This window comes from Schistocerca serialis, chromosome 2 (assembly GCF_023864345.2).
Source record: "Schistocerca serialis cubense isolate TAMUIC-IGC-003099 chromosome 2, iqSchSeri2.2, whole genome shotgun sequence".
NCBI classification, from domain to species: Eukaryota; Metazoa; Arthropoda; class Insecta; order Orthoptera; family Acrididae; genus Schistocerca; species Schistocerca serialis.
Genome location: NC_064639.1, coordinates 863373735 through 863387690, shown reverse-complemented (window position 1 = coordinate 863387690; position 13956 = coordinate 863373735). Strand labels below are relative to the sequence as shown.

Here is a 13956-nt window from a genome sequence, read left to right as displayed (position 1 = left end):
CCGTTATATCTAGTAACATATCCCGAAAGATGTGAATGTGCTTCACCTGTTATCCAGTGGGTGTGTTGGCCATAATAAGAATAATACAATGATTCACTTTAACACTTGCATCAACTGGTAGGTTTAAGAAGATGAAACTTTAGTTCCTAATACAGCATATTTTTCTTACAGATAGTGGAAGTGGGACTATAAAGAAGCTGGTGAACCATCGCGACAGGACGTCGTATGTTACTGAAGAGTATTCTATAGTGATAAAAAAAGCAATAAGTAAATTCTCAGCGGAAACTATCGATTAACATGTAGGTAGTGGGGAGCGGGGTTGGTAATTACGACGATAAATAATCATTCCCATCCCATCACTTTCTATGAATACTTCTATTCTCCCACCGTATACACAATGCGTGTAGCATAGAGGGCGCACTTCGTAGAACTGATCTGCGAAGACACAGCTGTTTCTGCAGCGTTAGGGCAGCGATATTATTGGGGGAGGGGTTTAGAACCAGTGGTTCAACGTCCCCACAAGTTTTTAAAAACCGGTGGCCTCTCTTTTTTAAAAGTCTTGCGTCTCCGAATTAAGCATGGAAAAATTTCCTAAGGAAAATAAAATTCCTTTTCCCCTTTCGAAATGAGTGAGTTTTGAGTAGGATGCACATTATCCTGGGCAAATGATAACACAACGGTTCATTGATGGTGCTGTCAGCTCCTTTACAGCTTCACTGAGAACCCTGCACTTCCCAATGAGTTAGCGTATCCTGAAAAATGGGTTCCCTTCAACATAAAAAAGAAAAAGAAAACAAGATATATTGAATGTAAGATGTACATTCCACCTAAGTATATAGAATTTTATGAGAAACTACAACAATGGCCAATAAAAGGGGGAACAAAAAAAGTGGCAATGATGATGAAGGAGATTCACTTGTTTTATTTTATTCTGCGTTAGTATTGTCGTAAGAAGAGCAGCTACAGCTCAAAATGTGAATAAAATTCATGAATCAGCAAATTTTAAATTTACTTTTCTAAAAAACCATAAATTATAATAGAAAAATACGCAGTACTACACAGTCCTTGAACACTGAATAGCCGTTGACATAGCAACACCAACAAATACACAGATGACTTGCAGGAACTTTTTGCCTTCTCCTGTAAAATTTTACTTTATGGCTCACAATATTTTTGAAAAGACCAGTTCAACTTTGATGTGAAGTGACATTCAATGAACTGCTTTATTGATTGTCATGCTGGGTCGCAGTAGATTTTGAATTGTTCACTCTTCAACAGTAAGACGATAGTATTTGGAGGTAAGTACTTCGTTAATTGAAGCTGCTATCGCGACTTCCGGTTCATCAGTTAATCAGAAAAATTAATCATAAGTAAGAATAACTCTGGATCCTTATAACTTTAGTATATATGGTCTAATGTATATACTTTAAGTCCAAGCAGAAGATAAAAGTGGAACATTCATTTCAGAGACAGTCAGTGTAATATTAGAAACGAAATTTGAAATATAAAAGAACTGTTAACTGTGTTGAAGATAATAGTCTAGCTGACAATGCTCTGTAATTATTAAAAGTGATTTAACATTGTAAAGATGCAGATATTTGGTTGCCACTCAGATGTTGTTCCAACTGGTGTTCCTCGTTTCCTAATCACTCAGTCGTGTTTGTAGAGGCTTGAAGTGAGATATCAATATGAAAACTGATAAGGTTGGGGCGAAACAAGCGCTGTATCACTTGAGAGATACAGAGGCGAGCTAGTGTGCCAAGACTTACCCAGTTCACTGCTATTAGCACCACGTCATTATAACGCTCCTGTGAGTGGAATACAGGTATTGCACCATAATGTAAGGATGAAATTAAAAATGAAAGCAACTTTTGCAAACTTTGTCAACATATGGTTCAGTAGATTTGTGTTTAAATTGTCAAATCTCAGAGTGATCAGATCGATATCTTTCCCTAAATACCGTACATCCTTTTAAGAAAAAAATGGCGCTAAGTAATGAAGCTAGAAAGCCAAAAATTGGCAAGAATGTGCAAATGTATATCAGAATCAACTGTTACAAATTTCAGCTTCAAAAATCGAAGGCGCTAAATATTAGTCTTAGAAATATGAAGATTTGTATGAAGCTTCAGTTCAATATAAAAACATTAACTATGTGACTCCATTAAACTATATTTAGTAGTCTTCAATTTATTTACTGAAAACTAAATTTGGAATAAAAACATCCCTATTTGTAACAGATTAATTAAATTTATATTAATGATGGAAAGTTTTGATTACAGCACCTGTTGAAACCCATTAAATAATAAAGCTATAACAAACTGCAACACTTTGATTCAAATACCAATCAATAGAAGGTCTCTTAAAGTTGCAGATCAGAGATCATGTTATACTGTCGGTTTCGTTCTAAGAATTCTAGAAAAGTTAAAATGCAGGAGAGCTACAACGTTTTCTGTGATTAAAGGCAACTTAACTCCATTCATAAAAAATTACGAAGATTCTAAACTGACACACAACAGTGCTATAAAATGATATGCGTCCGATAGTGCGGCCTGTTAAATGTTGCTACTTGCGCATAGAGAGGATGACGGCAGGTGTTACCGTCGACGTCAGCTGCACCCATATATATATATATATATATATATATATATATATATATATACGGCCTGAGAGACACTCACTTCCTACCCAACTACCATACAGTCCGTGTCGCTCAAAGGTCGGCTTAAGCGCTGCATCGGGTGACGTCGCAGCCAGGCTGCAACTAAACTCACGTTTTCCGTACGAATAGGAAGTGAACTCACGAGGACAGTACACCGACCTGTATCGCTTGGAAGCCGTGGAACTGACTGTGTGCCGTCCGTAGTGTTAACAAAACCGCGTCGCAAGTGGTGACATTATTTTACAATTTTATGGCGAGTATTAACTTTGATTATCAAAAGTGAAGATGAAAGACCATTTAATGGAAACAACGTACCGGTCGTCTCTGAACTACTCATAGTGCTGTTTATGATAGAGACAGTCCTTATTATTATTGTTGTTGTGGACTTCAGTCCAGAGTCTGGTTTGATGCAGCTCTCCATACTGCTCTATCTTGTGCAGTCCTCTTCGTGTCCGAATAACTATTGCAACATACATCCTTCTGAATCTACACAGCGTATTCAACTCTTGGTATCCCTCTACGATTTTTACCCTCCACGCTGCATTCCGGTACTAAACTGGTGATCCCTTGATGCCTCAGAACATGTCCTACCAACCGATACCTTCTTCTAGTCAATTTGTGCCACTTATTACTCTTCTCCCCAATTCAGTTCAGTGCCTCCTCATTAGTTACGCGAACTATCCATCTAATCTTCAGCATTCTTCTGTATTACCACATTTCGAAAGTTTCCATTCCCTTCTTGTCTACACTGTTTGTCGTACATGTTTCACTTCCATACATGGCTACACTCCATAGATTACATTCAGAAAAGACATCCTTACACTTAAATCTGTACTCGATGTTGACAAATTTCTCTTCTTCAGAAATACTTTCCTTGCCATAGCCAGTCTACATTTTATATCCTCTATGCTTCGCCCGTCATCTGTTATTTTGCTCCCAAAGCAGGAAAACTCACTGACTGTTTTAAGTGTCTCATTTCTTAATCTAATACCCTCAGCATCAACTGATTTAATTCGACTACATGTCATTACCCTCGTTTTGCTTTTGTTGATGTTCGTCTTACATCCTTCTTTCAAGACACTGTCCATTCCGTTCAGCTCCTCTTGTTGGTCCTTTGCTGTCTCTGACAGAATTAAAATGTCGTCGGCAAACCTCAATTTTTTTCTGCTCCATGGATTTTAATTCCTACTCCATATATTTTTGTCTCCTTTACTGCTTGCTCAATACATATATTGACGAACATTGGAGATAGGTTACAACCCTATCTCACTCACTTCTGAATCACTGGTTCCCTCTCGTGTCCCTCAACTCTTATGACTGTCACATGGTTTCCCTACGAATTGTAAAAAGTCTTTCGCTCCCTGTATTTTACCACTGCCATCATTAGAATTTGAAAGAGAGTATTCAAGTCAAAATTACCAACAGCTTTCTCTAATTCTACAAATGCTAGAAACATAGGTTTGTCTTTCCAAACCCATCTTCTAAGGTTGGTCGTATGGCCAGTATTGCCTCGAGCGTTCTAAAATTTCTATGAAATTCAAACTAATCTTCTCTGAGGTCGCATCTACCAGTTTTTCCATTTGTTGTAAGGAATTGTGCTAGTATTTTGCAACAGTAACTTATTAAGCTGATAGTTCAGTAATTTTCACAGTTGTCAACACCTGCGTTCTTTGGAATTGGACTTATTATGTTCTTCTTGAAGTCTGAAGGTATTTCTTCTGTCTCATACATCTGGCTCATCAGATGGAAGAGTTTCGTTACTGCTGGCTATCAGTAGTTCTAATGGAATGTTGTCTACTACCGGGCCCTAGTTTCGACTTTGGTGTTTCTGTGCTCCGTCAAATTCTTCACGCAGTATCGCATCTCCGATTTCATATTCATATACGTCATCTTCAGTTTCCATAATATCAAGTACATCGCCCTTGTATAGACCCTCGAGATACTCCTTCCACCTTTCTGCCTTCCCTTCTTTGCTTAGAACTGGGTTTCCATTGGAGCTCTTGATATTCATACAAGTGGTTCTCTTTTCTCCAAAGGACTCTTTAATTTTCCTGTAGGCAGTACCTATCCTAGTGATACATGGTTCTATATCCTTACATTTGTCCTCTAGCCATCCCTGCTTAGCCATTTTACGCCTCCTGTCGATCTCATTTTTGAGACGTTTGTTTTCCTTTTTGTCTGCTTCATTTACTGCATTCTTATATTTTCTCCTTTCATCTCATAAATTCAGTATCTCTTCTGTTACTCAAGGATTTCTACTATTCCTCGTCTTTTTACCTACTTGATCCTCTGCTGCCTTCACTATATCGTCTCTCAAAGCTATCCATTCTTTTTCTACTGTGTTTCTTTCCCTTGTTAATTTCAGTCGTTCCCTAATACTCTCTCTGAAACTCTCTTAACCTCTGGTTCTTTCAGTTTATCCAGGTAACATCTCCTAAGTTTTTGCAGTTTCTTTTCAGTTTTAATCTACAGCTTATAACCCATAAATTGTGGTCAGAGTCCACATCTACCCCTGGAAATGTCTTACATTAAAAAAAAAAAAAAAAGCACTTCGTCCTCAGGCCACAAGTGGCCCATCGAGACCATCCGACAGCCGTGTCATCCTCAAATAAGGATGTGGATGGTGGTGGTGGTGGTGTGTTGGGGTTTATGGGCGCTCAATATCGAGGTCATCAGCGCCCTGACACACATTAAAAGTAACGAATGTGGACAGACCTAAGAAAACTAAAGCACACACTCAAAGAAAGCAGGAAAAGAAGGAAAATGCTACATAAGAAAGTAAAACCTAAAGAAAGGGGAAACATAGCAACAAGGATGTCACAGGAAATTGTTATTGGCTGGCCACTTACATAAAATATGGGCGAGCTTGTCACACAGTGAGCAAATTAAAATCCTCTCCCTAAAATCTTTGTAAAAACATTTGACAGGGCACAGAACTTTAAAACTTTAACCACATTCGTCCGAGTGTTGCCTAAAAGAGATGGCACGTCCGCTGGCAAGTCAACCGCGACCCGCTGGTCAGAAAATAAAACGCAATCCAATAAAACGTGGCGCACAGTGACCTGGACGCCGCAAACATCACACATTGGAGGGTCCTCTCGCCGGAGCAGAAAGCCATGCGTCATAGGGCTGTGGCTTATTCGAAGCCGAGTGAGGAGAACCTCGTCCGGTCGATGGGGCTGAAAGGAAGTACACCACACACGCGTTGTGGGCTTGACTATACGGAGCTTATTGTCAGTCACTTCCACCGACGCATGAACCGTGAGCTCAACAGCGAGATGAGTGCGTGCAAGGGGATAGCACACTGAGATACTTGTTGGGCGAGACACGCCTCCTTAGCTGCGAGATCTGCCCTTTCATTCCCAGCAATGCCAACATGCCCCGGAACCCAGCAGAAAGCTACAACCTTCCCCAGTCGCTGTAGTCGGAAGGAGAGAAGGGGCGTGTGGTCAGCACACCGCTCTCCCGGTCGTTATGATGGTTTTCTTTGACCGGAGCCGCTACTATTCAGTCGAGTAGCTCCTCAATTGGCATCACGAGGCTGAGTGCACCCCGAAAAATGGCAACAGCATATGGCGGCTGGATGGTCACCCATCCAAGTGCCGGCCACGTCCGACAGCGCTTAACTTCGGTGATCTCACGGGAACCGGTGTATCCACTGCGGCAAGGCCGTTGCCTTTACATTTTAAAACTTGGTTCCTAAATCTATGTCTTACCATTATATAATCTATTTGAAACCTTCCAGTGTCTCCAGGCCTCTTCCGAGTATACAACTTTTCTTCATGATTCTTAAACCAAGTGTTAGCTATGATTAAGTTATGCTCCGTCCAAAATGCTACTAGGCGGCTTCCCTCTCATGCCTTACCCCCAAGCATATACACCAACTACTTTTCCTTCTCCTCCTTTTTCTTTCAGTTGCATTCCACTCCCCCAAGACTAGTAAATTTTCGTCTTCCTTAATTATCTGAATAATTTCTTTTATCGCAACATACATTTCTTCAGTCTCTTCATGATCTGCAGAGCTAGTCGGCATATAAACTTGTACTACTGTGGTAGGCGTGAGCTTCGTGTCTATCTTGGCCACAATAATGCGTTCACTACGCTGTTTGTAGTAGCTTACCCTCGTTACAGTTTTTTTTATTCATTACTAAAGCCATTCCTGCATTACCGTTATGTGATTTCGTATTTATAACCCTGTATTCACCTGACCAGAAGTCTTATTCCTCCTGCCACTGAACTTCACTTATTCCCACTATATCTAACTTTAAGCTATCTATTTCCATTTTTAAATTTTCCAACTTACCTACCCGATTGAGGGATCTGACATTCGACTCTCCGATCCGCAGAATGCCAATTTTGTTTCTCGTGATGGCGACGTCCTCTTGAGTAGTCCCCACCCGGAGATGTGAATGTGGGACTATTTTACCTCCGGAATATTTTACCCAAGAGGACATCAACATCAATTAACCATATAGTAAAGCTTCCTGCCCAAGAGACAAATTACGGTTGTAGTTTCCCGTCGCTTTGATCCGTTCGCAGAACTTGCACAGCAAGGGCGTTTTGGTTGATGTTACAAGGCCATATCAGTCAATCATCAGGCCCTTGTAACTATTGAAAAGGCTGCTGCATCTGTTCAGGAACCACATGTTTGTCTGGCCTCTCAACAGATACCCCTCCATTGTGGTTGCACCTACGGCAGGGCTATCTGTATCGCTGAGGAACGCAAGACTCATCACCAACGGGAAGGTCTATAGTTAACGGGGGGGCTTATTATTATTATTATTATTATTATCAGGAATATTACTATGTTGTGTATGTGTAAGTTTATACAATATATCGATCAATTATAACTCAAAAGTTTCATTTATAATTATAGTTCCTGATCGTGTTGAGTAAGTAGAGAGTAGAAGCATTTCTTTCAATGAGCAATATAGGATTGTGGTCTAGCAGACTGGAAATTGTGGTTAGTATGTTCTCCATCGCTTTCTGGCTGATCGCAAAAAACTGTTGTCAGGTTCTCGTAGAAAAAGACGGCGCCGCTGCCCCACAGTGTGGTTGCAGTGAAAATATGGCATCTTGCCAAGGCTGTAATTTCAAAGAAACTTCATATACGATACCTGACATGTCAGAAACAAAAAAGGAAAAAAATGATTATTGTTTCCATCAACATGAAGAACACCGGAAAGCAGAATTGTGATGACCAAGACAATATTTTTAGAGGTTATTTTTAAAACTGATTCTTGGTAATTTGAGGTTCTCTCTGTTATGCAAACCAAACTCGGTAACACTTATGAACATCAGATATTGAGTTACATGTAGTTTCCAAGGAAGTTTGCTATAGTACGTACATCAGTCAAGAATAGATTTTTTGTGTAACGCATAAGAGAAGGGGGTGCATTTTTGTGTGTCTATAGGTGTGTTATCAGAAAGAGAGATAGATAAATAGATAGATAGATAGTTAGAGAGAGAGAGAGAGAGGCAAGGAGCGTGCTTTGTATGTAATTTGTAGCACAAAGGCCCCACTGTACCATCAGTTCTGTATTTGCGTTCTGTTTTACTTTGTAATTTTTAAATATTCATTTCTTTTATTCTATGTATTATTGGCCACAGAAGGAAATAAGGTTAAAACAGTATACTGGGTATGAGGATGAGAGGATATCAAGATGTCATAGTGACTCTTATGAAACTGAAATGATCAGCTGGCTGATGATGTTTGTGGTATGTGGAAACGGATTTTATCCAGAAATGCATGAAAATAGCTGGTGATTAGGATAAAACTGTACGAAATTTCTTAAATTAATAGCTACTTACTTTTGGAAGTAGAACTGCAGCTTTTCTCCAATCAATAACCTCGTCAAATGGAAGGAGTATCTGATCTCCTCCCAGAACGACAGGCACGGCACCAGACTTCAGAGCTTCATAAATACGCTGTTGCATCGTTGACGTTGACAGCACTCCTCCATCCTTTGGAGCGATAATCAGCGCAAAAGTGGACTGTTTGAGCACACTCAAACGTGATGTCTCTGTTCCACAGAGTCTCCACTCACCTGAGATATCCACTGTCCTTGCCCTTCCGCTCACTGGTGAAAGCAAACATTCAAAGTCGAACAAAAACTTGTGTAATGCAGTGTCCCTCTCCATTCGCTTGAGATAATGTACAATAAATGTGTCTGTGTCCTGAGTATAATCATTGTCACTTGTTTCATTATGCTCACCTGTGTGAAAACTCTCCACACTACTGTCATTACGATTAGCATCACTGTTTATTTCTTTTATAGTCCTATTTGACGGCTTGCTCAGTTCACCTTGAAAAGAAATTAGAAACTTTCTGCGCGCTGGCGCCATCTGTGGACAGTCTTGCCACACTGGTCCTCCGGGTGGTCCCAGCAGAGGAGGCGCAATCACGTCAAAACTGTGTCGAAATCTTGACCTCAGAAACGTTGACTGCACAATAATAGCTCGTCCAGTGTCGACACCCTTGAAAGGGTCATGGATTCCAGCAGCGAAATCCCGCCGTCCAGTGCTGCGTGACAGGTAGAGGAGCACATGGTTACGGCCATCAGCTCCCCAGAATGGCAGTCTGTGCAACGCTTCAGTCGATATAGGTCGCTCACTGACATTTGTGGCTGCCACTGCTGAAGTTTCGCCTACTAACACCACAAACACACAGGCCTCTGTGGGCTGCGTTGTGTAGTGAGGATTGTCACCCAGAGTCTGTTTCAGTGTGGTCTTCACAAATTCCTCAACTTCCCAGCCAGCACTGCTTATGGGAAACTTATCTGGGTCGTACAGAAACACTGAAAAGCCTGACACCAAAGGACATCGGGAGTAGTCAAAACAGTTATACATCCGACACAAATCGATCGATTCTTGAAGATTAGCTGGGAGCATGTCTACCAAGACAGTTTCACGAAGTGCCAGTTCTACTTCTCGAAGTGCTACATCTGAACTGGTCCTCTCCTCTGCTTCAGGATGCTGAATCTGGAAAAAAAAAGTTAGTAGAGGTACATTTAAAACTGAAATGGAAATGGTGTTACACAGATAAAGGCAAAAATAAAATACTGGACATAATGAGCCCCCTCTCATATTTCTATCTTACGATTTTCGTCTCTAATTGCATACGATGAAAAGTTGCTATTCCTTCACACGCGGACTTCCCACGCAGCGTCTCTCGTCACCCAGGTGGTCCGGTGACAGGCGGGCACTGCGGATCTCGAGAGGGTTAAGCCGACGAGTGTGAGGGAGTCGAGTGAATGCTTTCCAGACGCCGACATTGTCAAAAGACACGCCCGGAGGGGCCTGAAGTAGCGGCTGGGCTAGAGGTTCCGTTACTTTGCAGAAACTTAGCGAAAACACTTTCTGGCGGGCTACCAGCAAGGCGTGGGAATGACTTGTGTACCCAGGCAGTTGTGGCGGGAAAATTCCCGCGCTTTCTGCAAAAGAGTAACTGTGATTGGCTTGCTCAGGGCATAGCTCCGTGACGTACCAAAATCAGCGCAGAAATTGGCGCCAAGAATCTCCATTGGTGGAATGGTAGTGCTCCGGCAATGGAGTGGAATTTTCCGCCGGTTTTCGAGTTGCTGATTGGAACGTTTAACCACCGCCACTGTCGTGGGGGCGGGAATGTTGTGTGTTCGGCCTGTACGGGTGCTCTAGGTAGTCGGCTCTCGCCTTTCGGTCGAGGACGTCGAAGCAACCAGCTATCGCCTCCGGTACGCCAGATCGTGTTCTGGCAGTTAAGAAGACAGTTTGGTAATGTATGTCAGCAGCACCGGCAGACAGGGATTTTTCTAGGTGATAATCAGAGCTCAGCAGAGCGCGCCTGTTCGTCTTTTTCTAACTTTGTTCTGTCTTGATTAGCAGCAATTAATGTTGGGTTAGCTGAGTGTCTCTCTTAAGATTTGAGTGGCAAGGAATTGGCTCCACATACCACTTCGTCATAAACCTCATAATCTAGTTTAGGGACAACTTCACCTTCACAGCGTTTGTTTGAGTATCCAATTGGAGCCAATTTGATGTATTATAAATGTTTCATGTGTTTTTGTTTATTATTTTGTGTTTAGTCTTAATAAATCATATTGTTATTTTGGACAGAACTTTCATTCTGTTAATCGTTAGAGCAACCCATCATTTCTCACTATGTTAATGAAATCTTCCTTTATTTAACTTATTTATCAAATTAAATTATTGCACGTGCCAAACTCTTTTCTACTCCACTTGCAGGGTTGATTACAGTCAGTTCGCGTATATTTTTTAATCCACGTGCAACAGAAAAAGTCGGAGTTAGAATAGGGGGGGGCTTAGAGCATCATTTACATATGTAGATTCTAGAAGAATTTAGTGTTAAATACACTGCTTGCCCCGGCACCTCGCAACATTTGTGAGAATTGCAATATTTCAAAAATAATCAACCGAGAAAGAAGGTATATTTTAGCACTCTGAGAAAATCTCTCACTTAAGAACTCATTGTCAGTGAAGCATCAGCCTATTCTAATAACAGCGTCAACAAAGAATTCCACTGACCAGATGAGGACAGGGACCGTCGGCGAGATGGCTGCTTTCTGCCGTCAGACTTTCAAATTTATCTTGTCGAGCTCTAGCCTGGCTGTCGTACGAATATAAACTTACGTACAACTGAAATAACGTAAAATTAATTTTACGTACGGGAACTAATAAGCCGTATCAGCTCGGAGAAGTTTCACAACGTGTAGAATCTTCTATCGGAGCACAAAAAAGGCGAATATGCTCATAATTATTAAAAGATTGACTGAAAAGTAGAATACCAGCTGCCTCATTCTACCTTTGTCAACACATATGCCAATTTTCGCCAAAATATTGGCATGCGAATACATTCGCGCTCTTCTTAACACGCAGGTGACGTCTCACTCCCACAAACTTCCCTAACTGTAACTCGCTCACACTCACTACTCCAACGCTATAAGCCTCTCATGCCGATCCAATCAAAATTGCCTATTCTCACTCACTCATTCGGCCCAAATCAGTGTCGATTATCTCTTTGTGGCTCTCCAACTGTCACTATCTCTTGTCTCACAGCCACCATGCCCTTCGTTTTGTCCCACTACCACAGTCTCCTCACACAGTGACTATGTTCCTTTTGCTCTCTCTTTGTACCACTACATCATTCATTCAAAATTCAAATTTAGATGGCTCCAAGCACTGTCGGACTTAACATCTGAGGTCATCAGTCCTCTAGACTTAGAATTACTTAAAACTAACTAACCTAAGGACATAACACACATGCATGCCCGAGGCAGGGTTCAAACTTGCGACTGTGGCAGCAGCGCGGTTCCGGACCGAAGCGCCTAGAACCGTTCGGCCACATTGGCCAACATCATTCATTCCTTTCCACTGCTGCTGTCTCCGCTCTCTCTCACTATATCTACCTCGTTGACATTGTCACAGACTCTGTCCCTGATTATCACTGTCTCTCACGCACTTTCTCTTTAATCGTTTCTCACTGGCACTGCCTCCTTCAATCTTTCTGTAGGACTGTTGTGTCGCTATGTCTCAATGCCATTTTTTCCATCTCTTTCTCTCACACTGCTATTGTCTCCTTTATTTCTATACAACAACTAATGTCTACTATCCTTCATTATTTATTGCTTGTCCGTCTCTTTCCCGCAACCACTGTCTCCTGCTCTTGTCACTGAGAAGTTCGCACACCGATATTTTTGGGAAAATTTTTGGAGGTTCTGAGAAAGGTACACTACTGGCCATTAAAATTGTTACACCACGAAGATGACGTGCTACAGACGCGAAATTTAACCGACAGGAAGAATATGCTGTGATATGCAAATGATTAGCTTTTCAGAGCATTCACACTAGGCTGGCGCCGGTGGCGACACCTACAACGTGCTGATATGAGGAAAGTTTCCAACCGATTTCTCATACACAAACAGCAGTTCACCGGCGTTGCCTGGTGAAACGTTGTTGTGATGCCTCGCGTAAGTAGGAGAAATGCGTACCATCACGTTTCCGACTTCGATAAAGGTCGGTTTATCGTATCGCAACATTGCCGCTCGCGTTGGTCGAGATCCAATGACTGTTAGCAGAATATGGAATCGATGGGTTCAAGAGGGTAATACGGAACGCCATGCTGGTTCCCAACGGCCTCGTATCACTAGCAGTCGAGATGACAGGCATCTTATCCGCATGGCTGTAACGGATCGTGCAGCCACGTCTCGATCCCTGAGTCAAGAGATGGGGACGTTTGCAAGACAACAACCATCTACACGAACAGTTAGACGACGTTTGCAGCAGCATGGTCTATTAGCTCGGAGACCATGGTTGCGGTTACTCTTGAGGCTGCATCACAGACATGAACGCTTGCGATGGTGTACTCAACGACGAACCTGGGTGCACGAATAGTAAAACGTCATTTATTCGGATGAATCCAGGTTCTGTTTACAACATCATGATGGTCGCATCCGTGTTTGGCGACATCGCGGTGAACGCACATTGGAAGCGTGTATTCGTCATCCCCATACTGGCCCGTCGTGATGGAATGGGGTGCCATTGGTGACACGTCTCGGTCACCTCTTGTTCGCATTGACGGCGCTTTGAACAGTGGACGTTACATTTAAGATGTGTTACGACCTGTCGCTCTACCCTTCATTCGATCCCTGCGAAACCCTACGTTTCAGCAGGATAATGCACGACCGCATGTTGCAGGTCCTGTACGGGCCATTCTGCATACAGAAAATGTTCGACTGCTGCCCTGGCCAGCACATTCTCCAGATCTCTTACCAATTGAAAACGTCTGGTCGATGGTGGCAGAGCAACTGGCTCGTCACAATACGCCAGTCAGTATTCTTGATGAACTGTAGTATTGTGTTGAAGCTGCTTGGGCAGCTGTATCTGTACACGCCATCCAAGCCCTGTTTGACTCAATGCACAGGCATATCAACGCCGTTATTACGGCCAGATGTGGTTGTTCTGGGTACTGATTTCTCAGGATCTATGCACCCAAATTGCGTGAAAATGTAATCACATGTCAGTTCTAGTATAATATATTTGTCCAATGAATAGCCGTTTATCATCTGCATTTCTTCCTGGTGTAGCAATTTTAATGGCCAGTAGTGTAGAATCAGGCACCTGGTAAATTACTTTCCAGGCTGAGTCTTTTAATAAAGAGGAACTTATACATATTTCTTGTGCTCCGATAGACCATTTCTCCACCGGTCCCCTTGTTCTGACTGTCATAGCAGGGTGTGTCACTCATACTAATAGAACTTTAAGGATCAGTAAAGTTTTGATAATTTACCTATGTGGAATTG

At 42.0% G+C, this 13956-nt stretch overlaps 1 protein-coding gene across 1 annotated transcript in view; it reads right to left on the bottom strand.

Moving 5' to 3' along the window:
* LOC126458169 (exostosin-3-like) overlaps positions 1-13956 on the bottom strand; it is a 258000-nt gene that overhangs the window by 158733 nt on the left and 85311 nt on the right. Inside the window, exon 2 of the mRNA XM_050095036.1 lies at positions 8471-9640. Within this exon, the coding sequence (XP_049950993.1) occupies positions 8471-9640 (1170 nt within the window). The remainder of the gene's footprint in view (positions 1-8470; positions 9641-13956) is intronic.